We start from the raw sequence: 21,472 nt of genomic DNA, 5'->3' as shown, positions 1-21,472 counted from the left end.
ATCAATGCCACTTACAAAGGAACAATGCTTAAGAATAAACCGCATATTCCAAGTGAATATCAAGTAGCCTTCTCATCATCTAGGGGTTGAGGAGTCTCTCTCTGGGCATCATCTATGATACTTTTCAGATTAGATCAAAGACAAAGAGCTCGTTCTCTTTCTGGGGGTGAGCAGTCATACAAAAGCTTCTAGATAGGTAGACACATAGTTGGGGGCAGGGGAGGGGCAGGCAAATATACACACAACTTTAGGACAACCAATAAACCAAGGAATGGGTACGGTTATTACACTCAAGAATACGCCTTGAAAAAGGATACGTTACCTGACTGAAGGCTGCCGATTCAAACTCTGATTCAGCCAGACTATCTGAATCCCGCACAACGGGACACCACTTGGAAGTGGTCTTCTTTACCTGCCAACAAACGATAGGAAAACGTGTTAAACACCCTGTGACTTGGGAGTTAATGCCTATGCTTTTATAAGCTAAAATAAAAACTACCTGAGTGTTTAGGTGCCTTGAAAGTATTGATTTCCTATTCTTAACTTCACAGCCGTTGTCACTTGAGGCCCCTTCCACGCTCCTCCGCAGCGTCATCATCTGTGTCCGGGCTTCACCATCATCCTCACTTGACAGATCATCTGAAATCCCATTGCCCAAACGCCCAAACGGCTCCTATAAAGAGAACAGCAGTTTCCTCACAGGGGACAGCCCAAAATACTCCGGTTAGCCTATGTATAAAAACTAAGAAGCAGTAAAAGTAAACTAAACCAAAACTGAACAAACCTACCGATTAGTTGGTCTCAATAAAGAAAAATATTAAACTTTCTTGAAACTAAATAGCTTAAATGATGAGGCAGTATTATGTAGAGGTTAGAAGCACAGGCTTGAGTCAAACTCAAGTCTGAATCACAGCTCTTCTACTTATTAGCTATGTAACTGTAGGTAGGTAATTAAATCTCTCTGGGCCTCAATTTCCTCATCTGAAAAGCGATGATAATAAAAGCACCTATCTCACAGAGCTGTTGAAACAATTAAGTGAGTTACTACTTGTAAAGCACTTAGAATAGTGCTTGGTTGCAGTAACGCCTCAAAAATACTAGCTTTTTGTAATTTGTAAATGCCAGTCTAACAAATAAGAAAATATTTCAAGACTATAAAGTAAGAGTGTAGTTTTAGACGTAAAGCAGAACGTCTATACCTAAACCTGGAAAATAGTTTCCCAAACCTTAACACACTATCACCACCTCTCTGGAAGACGACACAGCAGCCTCTACCCTAATCTGTTTATTGAATCTACCAGTCTCCTACTAAGGCTGGACCAGGGGCAGATGCAATAACAAGTTCTGGTCCTAGAAATTAGAAGAATAAGGTACAGTCTTCATGTTATTCTTCACGATGTTCTCCTTTTCACATCCTGTAGTTTTACATTTCAAATGACACAAATCTATTAGTACCTATTTTGTGTTTCTAGCAGAGTCTAAGAATAGAAAAATTTTACACAGGAGAGAAAAGACCTTGTAATACTTACTCTCATCTAAATCTTACCCTGCATCCCTTTTCTCCATCTGAAAATTTTGCTTTCTCTCTTGTTTGCCACATTCTAACCTCTGGTCGACACTGTCTCTTCTTGATGATAGGATGCAGACAACCTGAGTCATTCTCAGTCTCTGTCCCTTTGCTACATATTAATTTTACTCTTTTCATCCTATTTTTAAAAAAGGAAAAAAAGATTACTAGTTAGTTTTTTGAAAGTAATATCTTTCATGAAGTCACTTTCTTCTGAGGAGTACAATATATTATTCTGGAAATCAAGAAGATTCAGAAATTGTACGTTTCAGGCTTCTAGCTTGCCTAAGGGCGTAGGAAGCCAGTTCTCTCTCTCCTCTCCAAAGACTTGGGTCAGTTAGTTGAGAGGAAGCCTGTTCTTTTCAATTTCGCAAGGAAGTGGGTCCACAGTCTTCCCTCTCAAACGCAATGCCAACCCCGCCCTCACATTGCCTGTTTGTGCCACTTCACAGAATGTCTTCCCCTCTCCTGTGCTTCAAAGCCCAGCAACTCTCAGCTCCTCCCTGACTCCTGCTGACTACTTCACCCCAGAATACTCACTCCTGCTGAATTGCATGGCCTTTAGTCAGCATGATATCATTTATGATATTTTTACATTTTTGTGACTGTATCATACCTGCTACTCTTACCTTCCTAATTAGACGGTAAAATCACTAAGAGGAATGCCCAGTGCCCAGCACAATGAACTCAAACGCTTCAACTAAAGAGTGTCAACTTATCTTTAGAAAAATTTGTGAACATACTTCGTCTTCAAAAACAAAGCTGCAAAAGCACTTTACTTTCGAGTCACAAACATTAACATATGATAAAATAAGGATTTCTTCGAGTCATACTAGCGCTGCTACAACCTACAAAATCATGAAGGAGGTTGAATGTGTCTTGGACTCATTTCCCTTTCTGTCCTACAGCCCATCGACACCAGCCTCCTGTCCTGCACCCCACATCTAAAGAGGAATCAGCTCTCATACTGAAAAATACCTCATCTTTTAAAAATTCCTCATTCTCCAGATGTTGGCCAATATGAGTTAAAATATTTACCCTTCAAGAGTATTTATATTTCCATAATCTTGTGGTCTAAAAAACCATTAAAGATCAAACAGAATGACACTTTTATGGTAGATTACTGGACTAATGGGTAACATGACAGACAGTGGTGCCATTTCAAATAAGCAAATCATTCCAGAACCTTTAAAAATCTCACCACAATGACAATACGCTTACACTGTGTATTCCTAAAACCTAATCAGATTATATACTATGTAAATACTAATGTGAACACAAAATCAAGTAAAAATTCCAATGTAAGACTTCCCACCTGTTGCCAAAGAGAGTCCCCCAAAAACCACCATTAAAGGGTGCAGATTCCAAAGTTTCTGTTCCTCTGGCTTTATCAGAGGAGTTATTTCCATTTTCTCGGCTCCCATCACCATTTACAGTTTTTCGTAATTTTCTACAAAAAAAATATGTCAACAACTTTAGATTATTCAGGACCTTTTCTGTTTCTACTCAGAATATCCCTACTGACTACTACCTGAAATTAAGTATAATGAACTTCATATAATGAGGATAAATTATACAGGAACATTTCTGACTTAAGGGCAAAAACAGGTTCCAGAACAAAGTGCTAAGTTACCATTTTGTTCATTCATTAAATAAATAGAAATGCCATTCAAAAACATAACTAGAAGGAAAGTTTTCATATGTATGACCAATAGTCTTTTCAGGAACCACAGAAAGAATGAACAATTTCTTTAAATATGGATGCCAGAAATCTACCCATTTGGCACATTTAATCATGGGAACACAAAATAATAGCAAGTGATCAGTTTTTTGATATTCTATGCAGTGAAAAGATATACCCTGTAAATACCAATGAGACACAGCACAATATTTGATTTCCTTAGAAAACATTAAATCAATTAAACTGAATTTTCAAGGAATATTCTTTCCTGGAAAAAAAAAGTTTTGAAAATAACATTCAAAAATAAGTATAAATATATTGAAATTCTTTGCACCAAATGAAAAAATCTTATATAGTAACTCCTTGGGGGAACAAAAATCTACAGATACTCTGAAAAAGATGACTTTTGTAAGATAATACCATGTCTATCTAAGAAACCTTTAACAGTTCCAAACCCCACAAACGGCACATAATCAATAAAGACTAGACATGAATTCAATGTGTAGAAAAGTTAAATCTTTATTAAAAGTTTAGAACACTTAGAAATCCATTCTTTTTACATACTATTGAAAAAAGGTAAAAATTTTAGTAGCACTAACCTAATGTACTAAGATCCTTGTTTATAGTAAATTTTCACCAAATTTTGAGACAATTATGAAGAAGAATGTTTTTCATTAAAATCATTATTTAAGGTAAATTTTGATAAGGAATAATACAGTATAGAAATTTTCCTTTTAAACAACGGTACTGAATGACAAACCCCCATACCCCCTGGATTAAAAGTTCATGACAAGGTTTCTAAGCATCAGGGAGAAAAGTAAAAGTAAAGCATTTGGGTTTTTTTTTAAGCCAAAAAAATAATGAAAAATATATGCAAAAGAGGAAGATTTTGTATTAATTTACTCAAAGATTTTGTTCTTCAATGCCTCTCCCAGAAAATACACAACCAAAAGTGTAATTTCTCATCTCACCTTCTTCTCCGATTTCCATTGTTTCCCGATGGCCTTGTTATCTGAGTAGACACAATTTGACAGTGGACAGTTCCCATGAGTAACATAAGGCACAAGGGTCCAAGTACTTCACTTACATTCACAATAGGCATCATAAAATAGAACACGAGTGCTATAACTGAAAAGAAGAGATTTCAAAGTGGAAAGCATTAGGGCTTATCTTTAAAACCAACTCTAACAACTCTACAGATTATTTCTCTAAAAATCTATCATTTAAAGAAGAATACAAATGAAAGCACATAATTTTCTACAATACAATCCACCTGCACATTAGCTGAGTGAAAACCTGAAGCCCTAGATCACACAGCAAGTGAAGAATGATGTGTCCAAAGGATCTGCCTTTCTGGAAATATGACAATCTAAATATTCTGAAAGACTTTCCAGCACAAAACAACTAGATACTGTATAACCCTCTGCAGTACTGCTCTGCTCAGAGACCCAGTGTTCTCCAGGGCCCAGAGTTATATGTAGCAATTAACACAGCTGCGATTTGAACCAAGGCAGCCAGGTTCCAGAATCCTTATTCTTTTTTTTTTTTTTTTTTGGCCGAGGTGTGGCACGCAGGATCTTAGTTCCCTGACCAGGGATGGAACCCATGACCCTTGCAGTGGAAGCATGGAGCCCTAACCACTGGACTGCCAGGGAAGTCCCGGAGTCCTTACTCTTAAACGCCACGCTACGTTGCCTCTTTGTATGTGAGTATGAAATGTCCAAAGAAAAAAGTAATGAAAGAAACAGAAAGATATCACAAATTATCTCCCAAAACTTCCAGATACAATTTTACAGATTCGTTCTTTCAGACTTTGACATAAAGATAATTCTTGTGCTATACAAACTTTTCTATGCGGAGAAAAATTAATTCCATTCCCTAATACCCTGATGCCCAAACATAACAACAATAGCACCAAAACAATAAACTACAGACCTTGCTGACTTATGAACATGGATATAAATTTACCTCTAAAAAGCAACACCATGAAAGCAGGGATTTCTGTCTATTTTGTTCACTGCTGTACCTAGATCAGTACCTGGCACATAGTAAGCACTCAATATTTGTTGAATGAATGACTGAAATACTATCAAAGTAAATTTGACAATACAGCAAAAGAATAATTCACCAAGATCATATAGGGTTTATGCTAGTAGGATAGTAGGAAATCTTTCTCAGAGCCTAGAAGAGTACCTGGCACAGACATGTTAGGCACTAAAGGAATTGTTGACTGAGACTTAACTGATGTAATTTAATAACTTAATACGATGTAGTTTTGATCGCATGCATATGTATCATCTCAATTGCCAATTGTGTAAAAGGTCTGTGTCCCTGATCCCTGGGAGGTAACCCTAAACCCTTGGAATTTTCCAAATGATGAAGTATCTTTGTTATTCATGGTGGGTCCCTTGGACCACAGAGGATAGTTTATGCCAATAAAATGACTAAGGATAGGAGTAGCCACACCAGAAAGACCAACTATGGAATTAGAGGGCTGGGGCTTTGAGCCACACTGTATCAGCCTGACCTTTGGGGAGGGAATGGGAGCTAAAGACTGAGTTTAACTCCTTGGCCAGTGACTCAATCAAACATGCCTACATAATAAACCCTCAATAAAAACTCTGGATACCAAAGCTTGGGTGAGCTTCTCTGGTTGGCAATACCTTGTGCATACTGCTATCCATCATGGATGTAAGAGTAACACATCCTTGAGGACGACAAAAACTTTCTGATTGAAGACCTCCCAGACTTTGCCCTATGCACCCCTTCTAATTTGTATCCTTCTGCTACAATAAAACTATAACGACAGCACTTTCCTGAGTGCTTTGAGTCATTCTAGTGAATTATTAAGTCTGAGGGAATGAGTGGGGGACTCTCAAAACTGTAGCCAGCTGGTCAGAGTAAGGGTAGCCCTAGGGACTCCCAAAGTAAGGCTGGTGTCTTGGGAAGGGATGTGCCTTTAACCTGTGAAGTCTGGTCCAACTCTAGTAGTGAAAAAGCATTCTATAAAAATAGACATTTGTTCCTGATTTGTAATTAATCTTAAATGCCCATCTTTTCTAAAATACTAGGAATATAAAAATATGTCCTTAACATGCTAAAAAATATAAATAAGTAGTGCTCGCTTTGGCAGCACATATACTAAAGAATATATAAGTAAAATCAACATGCATCATATTAATGAAAACATTCTGAATAGGAACAAACCATTATGATCACTCTTACTGTTATCACTTAACATTGCTCTGAAAATGCTGACTAATTCAATACAAGTAAATGAAATGTATGAAAAAAGAGGAGACCAACTTTTCATTATGCCAACAATATGGTTGTATAGTTAGAAAATCTGAGAGAAGCACTGAAAAACTGTTAGAAATAATGAGAGTTTAAAAAGTGGCTGGTTATAACAATCTTAAGTATAAACTAAAGGCTTTCAAATGTAACAGCAATCACCAGTTAAAACACATAAAACAAACAAAAAAAGCCTCATACCTACAGCAGCAGCAACAAAAATAAAAACATAAAATATTTTTCTTTAATGTGGGAGCCCCCAAGCATCCTCTGATGGATGATACATATAAACAAAATGTGGTATATACATACAGTTGATTATTATTCATCCTCAAACAGGAAGGAAATTCTGACACATGCTACAAATGGATGAATCTTGAAGACATTATGCTAAGTGAAATAAGGACAATTACTGTATGATTCCACTTATATGAGGTACTCAGAGTGGTCAAATTCATAGAGACAGAAAGTAGAAGAGTGGTTGGCTGGGGGTAGGAGTAATTGGAGAGTTATTGATTTATGGGTACAGAGTTTCAGTTTGGAAAAATGAAAAAAGTTCTGGAGATAGATGGTGGTGATGGCTACCTAACAATGTGAATGTACTTAATGTCATTGAACTGTATACTTAAAAATAGTTAAGATGGTAAATTTCATGTATATTTTACCACAATGAAAAAAATATTGAGTTTAACAAGATCTATGCAGGCCTTATAAGAAAAAAAAAATTCCTACAAAGCTTTACAGAAAGATATAACAGAAGACTTGATTAAAAGGAGAGATATATCAGGCTTCCCTGGTGGTGCAGTGGTTAAGAATTCGCCTGCCAATGCAGAGGACACGGGTTCGAGCCCTGGTCCGGGAAGATCCCACATGCTGCAGAGCAACTAAGCCCGTGCACCACAACTACTGAGTCTGCGCTCTAGAGCCCGCAAGCCACAACTACTGAGCCCCCGCGCTGTAACTACTGCAGCCCGTGCGCCTAGAGCCCCTGCTCCACAACAAGAGAAGCCACTGCAATGAGAAGCCCGCGCGCCGCAGCGAAGAGTAGCCCCCACTCAACGCAACTAGAGAAAGCCCGTGCGCAGCAAAGACCCAGTGCAGCCAAAAATAAATAAATAAAATTAATTAATTAATTAAAAAGGAAAGATATATCAATTTTCTCCCCATTCCCTCCAAATATATCTATACCTATATTTTGTAGTGGGGAGTGGTGAGAACGGAGTTCCAATCCAAATTCCATTTTTTTTTTTTTTGGTCTTTGATCATGATAAAATAATTCTAAATTATTTTGCAAAGAATAAGCAAGTAAGAACACCTAAGAGAAAATGTTGAAAAACACAGAATAATAGAGGAATACTTGTCCTGCTCAACGTTACTACTCATTAAATAGCTACAGTAATTAAAGAAATGTGACACAGATATGAGAATAACCAGACAAACTGATGGTGCAGAATATATAGTCCAGAAATAGACCATGGTGTATACGAAAATTTAATATATATAATTTATCTCAGTAAGAAATTCTTTAATAACAAACATGTGGAAAAATATTTAACTTCACCCTTACAAGTGACCAAAGAAATGCACATTAAACAAGTAAAATACTAATTTTCGTATATCAAATTAGGTAACAATTTTTAAAATTATGATAATGCTAAGATTGTGGTGAAACAGAATCCACTACCTTCCAAAAGAATTGTGTCACCAGCAATTTCACTATATGCACTAAAAGCCTTAAAACGTTTACATTCTTTGATCTGTTAATTCTATTCCAGAGAATAAATTCCAAAGAAATACTACAAAGTATGAAAAATTTTGTTCATGATGGTATTATTAATAAGAAAGAACTAGAAACAACTTAATGCTCATTACATGGGAAGAGTTATGTAAATTATGGTACTTTTATATAATGGACTATAAAGCAGTTATAAAAAGTGTTTATGTTAAATCCTTATGATAGACTCATACAGACATTAAAATGATAGTTTGAAATGATGGTGTGTCCACATGATGTAATATTATGCAGCAACTAAATGACAGTTATGAAAACAATTCAAAAAAACTGACACAGATAAAAGAAAACAAAAATCACCCCAAATCCTTTCACCCTAACCCAACCTTCACCTTTCACCTACTCTTTGTTCTAAGTCATGTCTGTTTGCTCAGGTATAACCATATCTACGCTGCCCTCTTTCAGAAAGTGTTCCTGGTAGGCAATGGAGTATATTAAAGAGCATACACTGGGCCCCTGCACATAGTGAGAAGAGAAAAAACATCAGGTAGTGACGTGTAATACAGAAATTAACACAGACTCCTGTGACAGTGACTGAGGGGTGGTACAACTACTTAGAAAGTATAGACAGGGATGGCCTTTCTGTGAAAGTTACATCTGAGCACAGATCCTAAAGATGACAGAAAAGATAGCCACATGAAAAGCCTTACGATTGTTTCAAACAGAAAGAAAAGCCCTGGGTGAGGAACCGAAAAAGGCCTTATGCCTAGAGTAAGCAAGGAGGAGAGTGGTAAGACATGGCATCCGACAGGTTAGCAGGGGACAGATAATGTAGGGCACTGGAGGCCCTGGTGAGGAGTTTGGGTTTCTATTCCAAGGGCAATGAGAAGTCACTAAAGGGACTTTTTTAAAAAAGCAGGAAAATGACATGATAGGGTTTCCATTTCAAAAGATTTCTCTAATTGCTGTGAAAAGAGTGATGGGCAGAAAGAAAGCTCAGAGTAGATGCTATTCCAGTGATCTAGGTGAAGGGATGGTGGTGCTGTGGACTATGATGGTGGCAGCAGAGACTGGGATAAGTAGCCACGACATATTCTGGAGGTCAAACTTACAGACTTGGTGACAGATGGAATATGAGGGTTGATGGTAGAGTAGAATAGGAAGACAATTTTTCGCTTGAAAACTGGGTAGCTGATGGCATCATTTAATGAAATGGGATAAAACCTAAAGGGGAATAAGACTGTATAAAAGAAAAGATTGTAAAAAAAAAAATCAGGAGTTCCAATTTGGATATGATTAAGTTCAAGATACCTATGAAATCTCCATATGGAAATGTCAAAAAGGCAGTTGTATTTACAAGCCTGAAGTTCAGCAGAGAAATCTGGCCTGAAAATATAAATTTGAGAATCACCAGTATATCAATTATATTTAAAGGTACAAGGCTTGATGAGAGTACCTAGAGAAGAGAAGAGAATCCCGATCCAACCTAGAGGTAATCCAATATTCAAAGGTCAGACACAGGAAAAGTTTGAAAAGGCCTGGCCAGTGAGACAGGCAGAAAGAAATTCAAGAGAGAGGAGTTAGACAATCATGTTTGCTCTCTCTGAGCAAATAAATTTGAGATGATCTCCAAATGGTGTATGTCCCTTCGTTTCTTTGTACGTGAAACCATCAAATGAAAGGGTAAATGTAAGAACAGTAAGGTCTGCATGATCTGATAGCAACAGCGGCAAAAAGAAACTGTCATAATTTATCCCAACTCCTCCAATTACCTTGCATGAGGTAAAGCAGTAGCAGCCAAACAAAGATTCTTAAAGAGGTAACCTGAATCCACCAATTGCTGAAAAAGGGAAAAAATACAACTCGAACAAGCCCCTTCCGAGTCAGAGATGTCCAGGGAATTTCAGGTTTGGCTTTGGCAAATGTTGAGCCTTTAAATATACAACAAAACAAAACATCAAACATTTATGTACACTAGACTAATGCCCACTTGTAACACTATAGTAAAAACAGGTGAGAGCAAAAATCAGCACATAACCTGTTCAGTGAAAAAGAATCCTCTTCGATGTTCATTATATATACTAACTTCTTGCCTCAATCACTAGGACAGGAGCTCAAAATAAGTCAGGCTTGTTTGAACGGTACACAATGTATTTTTCTTCATTACACAGCAGCAAGTCTCCAAGTTCATCTCTTTCACCCTCATGGAAACCATGTAATTTACATAGCCACACAGTATAAAGCAAAGGGGAAAAAATGCTAAAGCCTGAATGATGCAGGAAGAACACTACTTTGGGAAATTAAAGCATACCATCATATAGAGAAGATATCCAAAAAGAATCTTTAGTACCACTATGAAATAATATAATGATATACCTAAGAAACAAGCCAACTTTAGAACTCACCTCTGATTAAGTCAACATCAATCAAGTCTGCCTTTATATGACCCATCTTTTTTGGTTTGTTTTTGAAGCCCTAGAATAAAACAAAACAAAACCCAGAAATAAACAGCATTTTAAAAGCCCTTTTAAAACAAAAGGTAAATTTACGTTTCTTTTTCTCTACACCTGACTCCCTTTTACTGAGTACACTTTAATCCTAATGCTCCTTAAAGGAACCCGTCATTAATATTTGTTTTAGTTTTTAGTTTTATCAAGTAATGCATGCACATACTTTTATCACCTTTAAAAATAATCAAACAGTACCAAAAGGTCAGTAAGTGAAAAACAGGTAGTCCCCTGACCCACCTTACCTCTCCTCCCAATTTCATTCATTAAAAACAAATGCTTTCATCTTTTTTTAGCTGTTTCTCTTGGTATTTACTTACATAGGTCTAAATAATATGTTTATACTGCTATTTTTCAATTTATTGATTTTAAAAATCACCTATGGGGCTTCCCTGGTGGCACAGTGGTTGAGAATCTGCCTGCTAATGCAGGGGACACGGGTTCGAGCCCTAGTCTGGGAGGATCCCACATGCTACGAGCAACTAGGCCCGTGAGCCACAGCTACTGAGCCTGTGCGTCTGGAGCCTGTGCTCCACAACAAGAGAGGCTGCGACAGTGAGAGGACCGCGAACCGCAATGAAGAGGGGCCCCCGCTCGCCGCAACTAGAGAAAGCCCTCGCACAGAAATGAAGACTCAACACGGCAAAAACAAATTAATTAATAAACTCCTACCCCCAACATCTTCTTTAAAAAAAAAAAAAAAAAAAATCACCTATGAACTCCTAATATAGTATAAGAGAATTTAGCTTTCTTACACTACTAATTCTCACCTCCTCACTTCCACCCCAAAAACATATATCCTCACAATATAGTCAATTAATTTGTGACAATAATAATATAATAATAATCAGTAGAGTATGATCACTATGAAATATCATTCCTTGTTCACTCTATTTATATGCTTCCTTTTATATGCTTCCTTTTATTCTATGAGGTCAGTGAAAATATTTATCAGTTTCCAAATACTCAAATGCCAGAAAATTAATCAAAGTCCTTTTTTTCCTTAAAGAAAAAAAATTCCTGGAAACCCCCTTCCCAGGACCCTCTTTCTATCTTGCTGCTGGAATTGGACTAGTTGCTCTCTGGGCCTGTTGCATGGCTGTAATCCCAGAACTGCTCACTCTCATCCTGACAATCCCCTTCCCCCCTCTCTGTGGTAAGTCCTTATTTGCTGTATCCATATCTTCTGGGAGCACATTCCTTCCGTAGTTTCCTGAGAAAGGGGTCACAGAAGACAGTGTTTTCAATCCTTGCATGTCTGAAAATGATTTCATTCTACCCTTATACTTGATTAAAAGTTACCCTAGATGCAGAATTCTAAGTTGTTAATAATTTTCCCTCAGGAATTGAGACACTGTTCCATGGTTTTCTAGCTTCCAATGTAGCTGTTGCAAACTCCAATGCCATTCTGATTCCCGATCCTTTGAATGTGAATTGTTTCCTTCCTCTTAATCCTCACTTTATTCATGGTGTTCAGAATGATGTGCCTTTTTTTTTTTGACAGAAGTGACATTTATGATAAAACATGTATTTTGTTTTATCACATAATTATATGCCTTGATTATGAGTCTTTTATCATCTATTGTGCTGAGAATCCCTTCCATATAGAAATACATGTCTTTCAGTTTTAGGGAAGTTTTCTTATAATTTATATTTAAATTTCTTCCCTTTTAAGACTTTTGACTTTTCTCTCCTATTTTCTACCTCTTTTGTCTTTCTGGTCTGCTTTCTAGAAATTTCTTCAAATTCTTCTATTACATTTTTCATTTTGATTCTTTGGGTTCATTCCTTTCTCTTCTCTTTCATCCTGGAAGATTTCTTCAAATATCTAGTAATCATTGGCTGTCCACTTATATATTAGAATGAGGAGTTAAAACCTGATGGACATTTTATTTCAAGGTCTATACCCAAGAGAAAGATATATAAATTTCACTAAATAATGTGTACAAAATGTTCCTAGAGGAATTATTTATAAAAGCCCCAAATTGGAAACTACCCATCAACAGCAATCAGAAATTGCCCAGCAGTAGAATGGATAATAATTGTGGTGCTATAGTGAATAAACTGCAATTATGCAACAACATGACTGGATCTCACATACATAATATTGAACAAAAGAAACGTAACACTGAACAAAAGAAATTAGACTCAAAAGTGTATGTATTGTATAATTTCATTTATGTAAGCCTCAAAATAGGCAAAACTTAACCTATGGTGCTGCTATAGTAGTAAGGATACAGGTTACCTCTGTTGGTAGCGGTGACTGGAAGAGCATGTGATGGGGAGCTTCTGTGTTACTCCTAATGTTCTAGTTCTTGATCTGAGTGTTTATCACATGGTTATGTTCAGTTTGTGAAAATTCCTCAAGCTGTACTCTTATAATTCTGGGGTGGGTGGGTGTGTGTGAGTAGAAGTCCCCCACTTTTCAAAAGTTTGCTTTACACTATTTCGCTTTTACAAAAGACCTACATTAGTATCTGTCTTCACTAACCGAAAAAAATCCAAAGAGGATTTTTACTTTTCCAAACAAAGATGAAGAGCGTAAACAGCGTTCAGTGATCTCAGGGAGCTCTTACAGAGGCAGCACACACCCGAGCAGGGAGAGCAGCACCACCAGGCTCCTTCCCCAGGAACACACTCAGCATCTCAGCATCAAGCCCCCATAGCTTTGAAAGGTGTCTGTGAGCATCTGTGCTGCATTTCGACGTATTTTGTGCATCTGTTAGCAAGATGTGTCCTATGGTAATTGCTTCTTCACAATTGCCACTTCGGCTTACGAAAAGTTTCACAGGAACACTCTACTTTTGGATAATGGGGGAAACCTGGTAACTCATATTCACTGAATATGTTTTATTTTATTAACACATAGACAATGGTTTTACAGGAAAAACTCGGGATTTGAAAGTCATGATAACCTTGCTGTATATTATGACTCAAAAGCAAATTTGTGAATTATCTTTTGTGTTTAAAAATCCTGGTTTGCCTAACAGTTTTGTTTCATTACGATTAATAAGTATAACTGTTTTAAAAGATGAATTTTAATTTCGTGCTCAATCAACACTTGTACATGCTAGTTCCTGATCAAGTTTTTAAAATTAGATATTTAACCATTAAAATTATTGTAAAAATTAAACGTTAGAGTAATTTGCTATTTCTCTAGTCTAGATATTGAGCCAATATTGATCTTTGGTTCTGTTTAACTAAAAGATGCAGCCAAACAATTTCTTTAAAGTGAACCCTATGTTTCTATCCAATTAACTACAAACTGTAGATTTTAACAAAAACAAAAAAAAAGTTTTAAAACTCTAAATGTAATAAAATTAAATCTAAGAAGGAATCAAATTTTGATAATTAGACATTTCAGGGGCAAAAATAACCCTTTGGAAAAAATATGTGCACTAATTTTTGAAATATGCATAATATTCATGGAAATAACAATGATCTTGTACTACATTTGAAATCAGAAATGAAAATTTTAAAAGTAAAGATATCACTGTATTATATTCTAACAGGCATAGGCCTTGTGGACATTTGCAGCAGTACTATTCTAACTAAAGAAGCTTAAAGTGCCTTAACTTTAAAGTCACATTAATTTTTCTACTTTCTTTGCTTTCTAGACTTTTCACCTACAATGTTATAGAATCAGAATTAGCATTATCTAAAGGTAAACACCAAATTAGGAAAACCTCCCTCAGCAATAGAAACACATTCATTCATTCACTTAGTCAACAAATATGCAATACGTTTCTTCCGTATGCCAGATAAGCTACTTGAGCTAGGCACAGAGCAATAAGGAAGTCAAAGCATGGCTCTATCTTCAGAGTGTGCATGCACAGAAGGGAAAACAGACAATAAAGCCAAATGTTTGAGGGTTCCTCAGGAAAACACCCCCTGAACTTCCCTCACCATTTTTTGGACAAAAATCATTAAGAAATTTATGACCACCGTTCTTGAGCCAGATAAGAGAGTCGCTAGATACTTTTATATGTGTCTGTGCTGAGGAAGAATAAAAAACACATGCCATGCTTTTATTTTAGGATCCTTCTGCTTGATCCTACATATTCTACAGTATGTATAGTAAGAGGCAAAATGTGCACAGCACTACTCTAAGCACTTTACATAAACTTATATTAATTTGTTTAACTCATTTAGTCCTCACAGCTGTCCTGTGAGACAGGCACCTTTATTATCTTCACTTTACAGATGAGGAAAACAAGGCACAGAGACTCTAACTCGTTCATTCTCACTACAAACCACTACACATCCTGTCTCTCACTATACAGTACAAAATGCATTCCTAATCAATGTACGGAGAGATTTTGAGATAAACAAGATTGCATGCCTCCGAAAGGTTCCATGGGATTAATAAACCCTGGGAGCTGTGAGTGAATTTCCTTATTGGCCACAACCCAGGGCCACAACCTAGCAGCCCACAATAAAACTGTAGGAGAAAAGTGGGATACCCTGCACTAGCTGCTAGAGCAGTGGTCTGGACATTTTCTGCAGAGCCCAGCTACTGGCTGTATTCAGCCCTCTCTATTGTTTGCTCCCCACAGAGCTGTGTAATATCTTCAAAGCTCAGAACCACCTGACTGATGTAGTTCCTACTTTTAGGTAGAGGGACTAAAGCACTGGAAATACTGCTGCAGTATTGTTGGACTCCATGTTTAAAAGGGAATAAAAGACAAGGGAAACCCTGTAACACATCTTTCTCTCTTAGTGTGCTGAAATGTCCATTTTAATGCCACTGATTCTATACTACTGTATAGTAGTTGGGCACAAAGAGAGAAGTCACCTGATTTAGAGCAGATGACAAACAACAAAACAATTACAAGGCAAGTACAGCACTATAGGAATATGTGTAAAGGACACCTAACTCAGATTTAAGAAGTCAAAGAAAGATTTCCAAAGGAAAATAATACCTGATCCGAGACCTGAAGGGTGTATAAGAATTTGCAAAGAAGGACATGGGCTGTAGCAAAAGGGGAAATTAAGAAAAGTATATGAGGGCTTCCCTGGTGGCGCAGTGGCTGGGAGTCCACCTGCCGATACAGGGGACACAGGTTCGTGCCCCGGTCCGGGAAGATCCCACATGCCGTGGAGCGGCTGGGCCCGTGAGCCATGGCCGCTGAGCCTGCACGTCCAGAGCCTGTGCTCCGCGACGGGAGAGGCCACAACAGTGAGAGGCCCGCGTACCGCAAAAAAAAAAAAAAAAAAAAACAGAAAAGTATATGAGAAGACCTCGAAATAAGAGATAGCATGACAAAAACTAAAGTTCAAGGAGACCTAAAGCAGAGTGAAAGTGAAAAAGGGGTTAAGGTATGAAAGAGAGAAACTGGAGAGGTAAGCAGAAGCCAGATTTTGAAGACTATAATCATGCTAAGAGTGTGCATTTATCATAAGGATAACAGTTCTCATAAGGAAGTCAGAGAACAGTTTTAAATATGAGAAAAACAATCAGATTTGTGTTAAAACAAAAAGAAAATAACAATAAGCCAGCTTCAGTGATTATTGAGGGGTGAAGGGGGAAACGGGGGCAGAGAAAACAGAAAGTTAAAAAAGTGACTCCAGTAACCTAGATCAGGAGTGGACAAACTTTGTCTGTAAAGGGCATGTGGTATTTTAGGGTTTGTGAGCTGTACCACGTGTGTGCTAGTACTCAACCCAGCCACTGTTGCACGAAGGCTGACTTAGACACAGACAATAAACATGTAAAACATGAAGCCTGCAGTGCTCCAGCGAGTCTGGCTGCAGGCAATAGTTTGTGGACCAGACGAGTGCAGACAACAGGTCAGTCCAGGCCATCAGAAGCATGACCTAGGAAAAGTATGCATAGTCAAAAAATACAAGAAGGTAGAATCCAGAAGTCTTGGTAATTAAAAATGTGGGATCAGTGTGAAAGTGAGGCCACAGAAGAATTCCAAACCCCAACTTGAGCACTCTAACTGCTCACTGAGTAGGAAAGGTGAGAGAAGGCACAGGGCTGGTCAAAGTAGGGGAGCTCACATTCTGCTCAGTCCTCTGGCCAAGCTGGAAACCTGTGGGGCAAGGAAGGACTCTCCTCCCACAGGAAGGCACTGCGAGTCACATGACAAAAGGTGAAGACATAACAATCTTCTTAACAGTTGAAGATGAGGAGAGAGCCTTCTAACTTAGCCTTTCTGTACTTCAGTTCCTTCACCTGTAAAATGAGAATGATAATACATCTACCTCATGGAATTGTTGTAAGGATTGATTAAGAAAGCGAGAGAAACAGAGACAGAGAAAGAGAAGTTCTTAAAATAATACAAGACACATTCTAAATACTCATTATCATTATTATTATTACACCACCAAAAACACATACACATGCCCTCCTGCATGCACTATAGTTTCCCCCATATAGTTTTCTCACAATTTTAGTTAAATCAATATTTGATGTTTAGAGTATTATGATTACATAAAACATGTTCCCACCTAAGTCAAGTAGTAACCAATGATTATATTTCCTTTCTTGGAAATGTTGTTTGCCCTGAAATTGTTAATTGCCTCATTTTCCCCCCTACCTTTATAAATAGGAATTGTATATATTTAAGATATACAATGTGAGGCTTTGATATACATATACATTGTGAAATGATTACCACAATCAACCTAATTAACATATCCATCACCTCAGATTGTTAGCATTTTTTTGCATTTTTGTGTGTTGCATACATTTAAAATCTACTCTCAGCAAATTTCAAGTATACAATACAGTATTATAAACTATAGTCACCATGCTGCATATTAGATCTCCCAAATTTATTCATCTTATAATTGCAAGTCTATTACCTTTGACCAACATCTCCCCATTTCCCCCACACCTCAGCCCCTGGTGACCATTCTACTCTCTGCTTCTATGAGTTTGACTCTTTTAGATTCCACTTATAAGTGAGATTTTGCAGTATTTGCTTTCTGTGTTTGTTTTATTTCACTTAGTGTGATACCCTCCAGATCCATCTGTGTTGTAACAAATGGTAGGATTTCCTTCTTTTTAAAGGCTGAATAATATTCCACCTCATAAGATAGACAGAGAGATAGGGCACATTTTCTTTACCTATTCGTCTGTCAACAGACACTTAAGTTGTTTCCATATCTTGGCTACCATGAATAATGCTGCAATGAATATGAAGTGCATATATCTCTTCAAGAAAGTAATTTTATTTCCTTTGGATAAATATCCAGGAAGAGGGATTGTTGGATCATAAGGTAGTTCAATTTTTATTTTTTTGAGGAGCCTCCATACTCTTTTCCATAACAGCTGTACCAATTTACATTCCCACCAACAGTATACAACGGTTTCCTTTTCTCTGTATCCTCACTAACACTTATTATCTTTTGACTTCTCTGATAATTGTCATCCTAACAGGAATGAGGTGATGTTTCACTGTCGTTTTGATTTACATTTCCTTAATGATTAGAGATGTTGAGCACGTATTCATATACCTGCTGGCCACTTGTATGTCCTTTTTAGAAAAATGTCTCTACAGGCCCTTTGCCTATTTTTTAATTGGATCAGGTTGCATTTTATATTGTTGATGTTTCCTTTGCTGTGCAAAAACTTCTTAGTTTGATATAGTCACATTTGTTTATTTTTGCTTTTGTTGCCTGTGCTTTTGGTGTCAAATTCAAAAAAATCATTTCCAAGACCAATGTCAAAGAGATTTTTCCCTATGTTTTCTTCTAGGAGTTATACAGTTTCAGGTCTTACATTTAAGTCTTTAATCCATTTTTAGTTTATTTTTGTGTTTTGTGTAAAATAAGGGTCTGATATCGTTCTTTTGCATGAAGATATCCAGTTTCCCAACACCATTTATTGAAGAGACTGTCATTTCTCCATTGTGTATTCTTGGTGCCTTTGCCAAAGATTAGTTGACCCTATGTGCATGGGTTTACTTCTGGGCTCTCTATTCTGTCCCACTGCTCTATGTGTCTTTTATGCCAGTACCATACTGTTTTTATTACTATAGCTTTGTAATATAATTTGAAATCAGAAAGTGAAATGAGATGTCTCCAGCTTTGGTCTTCTTGTTCAAGATTGCTTTAGCTATTTGGGGTCCCTTTGTGGTTCCATATGAATCTTAAGATTATTTTTTCTGTATCAGTTAAAAATGCCATTGGACTTTTGATAGAGATTGCTTTGAATCTGTAGATTGCTTTGGGTAGTATGGACATTTTAACAATATTTTTTTCCTTTTCCAAATAATAGATTTTGTTTTCTCTTCCCATTTTATTGAAATATAAAGACATAGAGCACTGTATAAGTTTAAGGTGTACAGCACAGTGATTCGACTTACATACATCATGAAATAATTACAAGTTTAGAGAACATCCAATATCTCACATAGATACAAAATAAACAAAATAGAAAAAAAAGTTTTTCCTTGTGATGAGAACTCTTAGGATTTACTCTCTTAACAACTTTCATATATAACATACAGCAGTGTTAATTACATTTATCATGTTATCATGTTGTACATTACATTTTAACAGTAGGAATTCTTCCAATCCATGAACATGAGCTATCTTTCATTTGTGTCTTCTTCAATTTCTTTCATCAATGTTCCATATTTTTCAGTGTACAGATCTTTCACCTCCTTGTTTAATTTATTCCTAAGCACTTTATTCTTTTCGATGCTATTTTAAATGGAACTGCTTTCTTAATTTCTTTTGCAGACAGTTCATTGTAAGTGTATAAAATTTTTCCTTTTCACTTGTCTCAAAATTTTTAATTGACTCTTTGACCCACTGGTTGTTCAAGATTATACTGTTTAATTTCCACATATTTTTGAATTTTCCAGTTTTCCTCCTGTTATCGATTTCTAGTTTAATAACACTGTGGTCAAAAGATACCTGATATAAATTCAATCTTCTTAAATTTGTTAAGACTTTGTTTCATGGCCTAACATATGATCTATCCTGAAGCAGGTTTCATGTGCACTTGAGGAGAATGTGTATTGTGCTGCTGATGGATGGAATGTTCTGTATATGTCTGTTAGGTTCATTTAGTCTGAAGTGCAGTTCAAGCCCAACGTTTCCTTATTAATTTTCTGTCTGGATGATCTATCCATTGTTGAAATACTTCAGTGGATACTGAAGTCCACTACTAGTACTGCATTGCTCTCTATGTCTCTCCTTAGGTCTGTTTATATTTGCTTTATATATTTAGGTGCTCCTATGTTGGGATGTAAGGACTGTTCAACATCCACAAATCAATCGAATACACCACATTATCCAGATGAAGGATAAAAATCATATTATTATCTCAATAAATGCAGAAAAAGCATTTGACTAAATTCAACACCCATTTATGATAAAAACTCAGCAAAGTGACTACAGAGGGAAAGAAACTCAACATAAGAAAGGCCATATATGACAAGCTTCATTTTTTTCATTCACTTAACTTTCTACATATAGATTACTAATTCATTTTGAAACTCCCTATAAGTGTTACAAATCTGCTCCCAGTGTGCTCAAACACAACAAACACTGGTTTCTTTTTTTTCCTCCTTGAAGATGTCTACATACCACAGTTTCCTGTCTGCCTGCTCCTTTCTGGTCTTGTTATTTTCTAGCCTAATAAATGAACTTCATCTTGGGACATCTCTTAAGAATCCAGAATTCTTTTTACCTCTCTCTGTGTCAGCCATCCTGTCTCCTGATACTATGGATTCCTCTTTTTTGGCTTACTCACTCGTATACAGTGCATGTCCTCCTCTGAGGGGAGACATGAGTGACACACTTTTTAGACTTTGAGGGTTTGAATATATCTTCATGTGATGCCTTTATACTTGGTTAATAGTTAGACTGGGCATAAAGTTTTAGATTGAAAGCCATTTTCTCTGAGAACTTTGAAGGTTCCATCGTCTTCTAACTTCCAATGAGCCAGAAGTTGCTGCTGAGAGGCCCAATGTCATTCTGACTCCCAATCTTGTATAAGATCTGTTTTGATCCTTCTCTCTATTCCCTGCTTAACACAGGCTCTAATTTCAAATGTTATTGTGATGTTGTGATTTGTAAAAAGAAATTTATTTTGGTCTCTGTCCCCAGTTCCTGACACAGGGCTCCTGAAACCCTTGTAATTTCCTGGGTGACAAGAGTGCCTTTTGTTCTAATGAGGCAACTCTAGGTGGGCTCCTGGATGGCTCCTGGATGAGGGCTGGTCACCAGAAGGAACAAACTATGATTAGAAGCTTGGAATTTTCAGGCCCTCCCTCTCCCCCATTCTCTTGCAAAGGGAGAAGGGCTGAAAACAGAGTTAATGATTGATCATGCCTACTAGATGAAGCCTCCATGAAGTTCAGAGAGCTTCCAGCTTGGTGAATACATCCACTCCAGTAGGGTGACATACCCCCAAACTGCACAGGGACAAAAGCTCCTGTGCTCTGAACCCTTCCAGACCTCATCCTATGTACCTCTTCATCTGGCTATTCATCTGTATCCTTTATCATATTCCTTAATAAACTGGTAAATGTTTAAGGAAGTGTTTCCCTGAGTTCTGTGAACCACCCTAGGAAATTAATCAAACCTGAAGAGAAGGTTGTGAGAAATTCTGACTTGTAGCCGAATTGGACAGAAGTTGGGGGTAACCTAGGACCTACTTCTTGCAGTTGGCATCCAAAGTGGGATAAGGAGGAGTCTTGTGGGACCAAGCCCTTAACCTGTGTGAGCTG

The 21,472-nt window shown here is 37.1% G+C and overlaps 1 protein-coding gene across 7 annotated transcripts in view; it reads right to left on the bottom strand.

Moving 5' to 3' along the window:
* PHTF1 (putative homeodomain transcription factor 1) overlaps positions 1-21,472 on the bottom strand; it is a 72,258-nt gene that overhangs the window by 39,661 nt on the left and 11,125 nt on the right. For 6 of the 7 annotated variants that reach the window (XM_029229514.1, XM_029229513.1, XM_029229511.1 and 3 more), the window contains 7 exons: positions 10,677-10,746; positions 10,044-10,202; positions 4,220-4,376; positions 2,883-3,017; positions 1,547-1,706; positions 500-673; positions 323-412 (listed from right to left, as the gene is read on the bottom strand). In XM_029229514.1, the coding sequence (XP_029085347.1) occupies positions 323-412; positions 500-673; positions 1,547-1,706; positions 2,883-3,017; positions 4,220-4,376; positions 10,044-10,202; positions 10,677-10,746 (945 nt within the window). Of the gene's footprint in view, positions 1-322; positions 413-499; positions 674-1,546; positions 1,707-2,882; positions 3,018-4,219; positions 4,377-10,043; positions 10,203-10,676; positions 10,747-16,784; positions 16,960-21,472 lie in introns of all 7 variants that reach the window. The other variant, XM_029229515.1, reaches the window with a different exon arrangement.

Source organism: Monodon monoceros, unplaced genomic scaffold (genome assembly GCF_005190385.1).
Source record: "Monodon monoceros isolate NGI ecotype Baffin Bay Population unplaced genomic scaffold, NGI_Narwhal_1 Super_Scaffold_18, whole genome shotgun sequence".
Lineage (NCBI taxonomy): Eukaryota > Metazoa > Chordata > Mammalia > Artiodactyla > Monodontidae > Monodon > Monodon monoceros.
The sequence above is the reverse complement of the archived record's forward strand: the minus strand, read 5'-3'. Positions and strand labels throughout refer to the sequence as shown.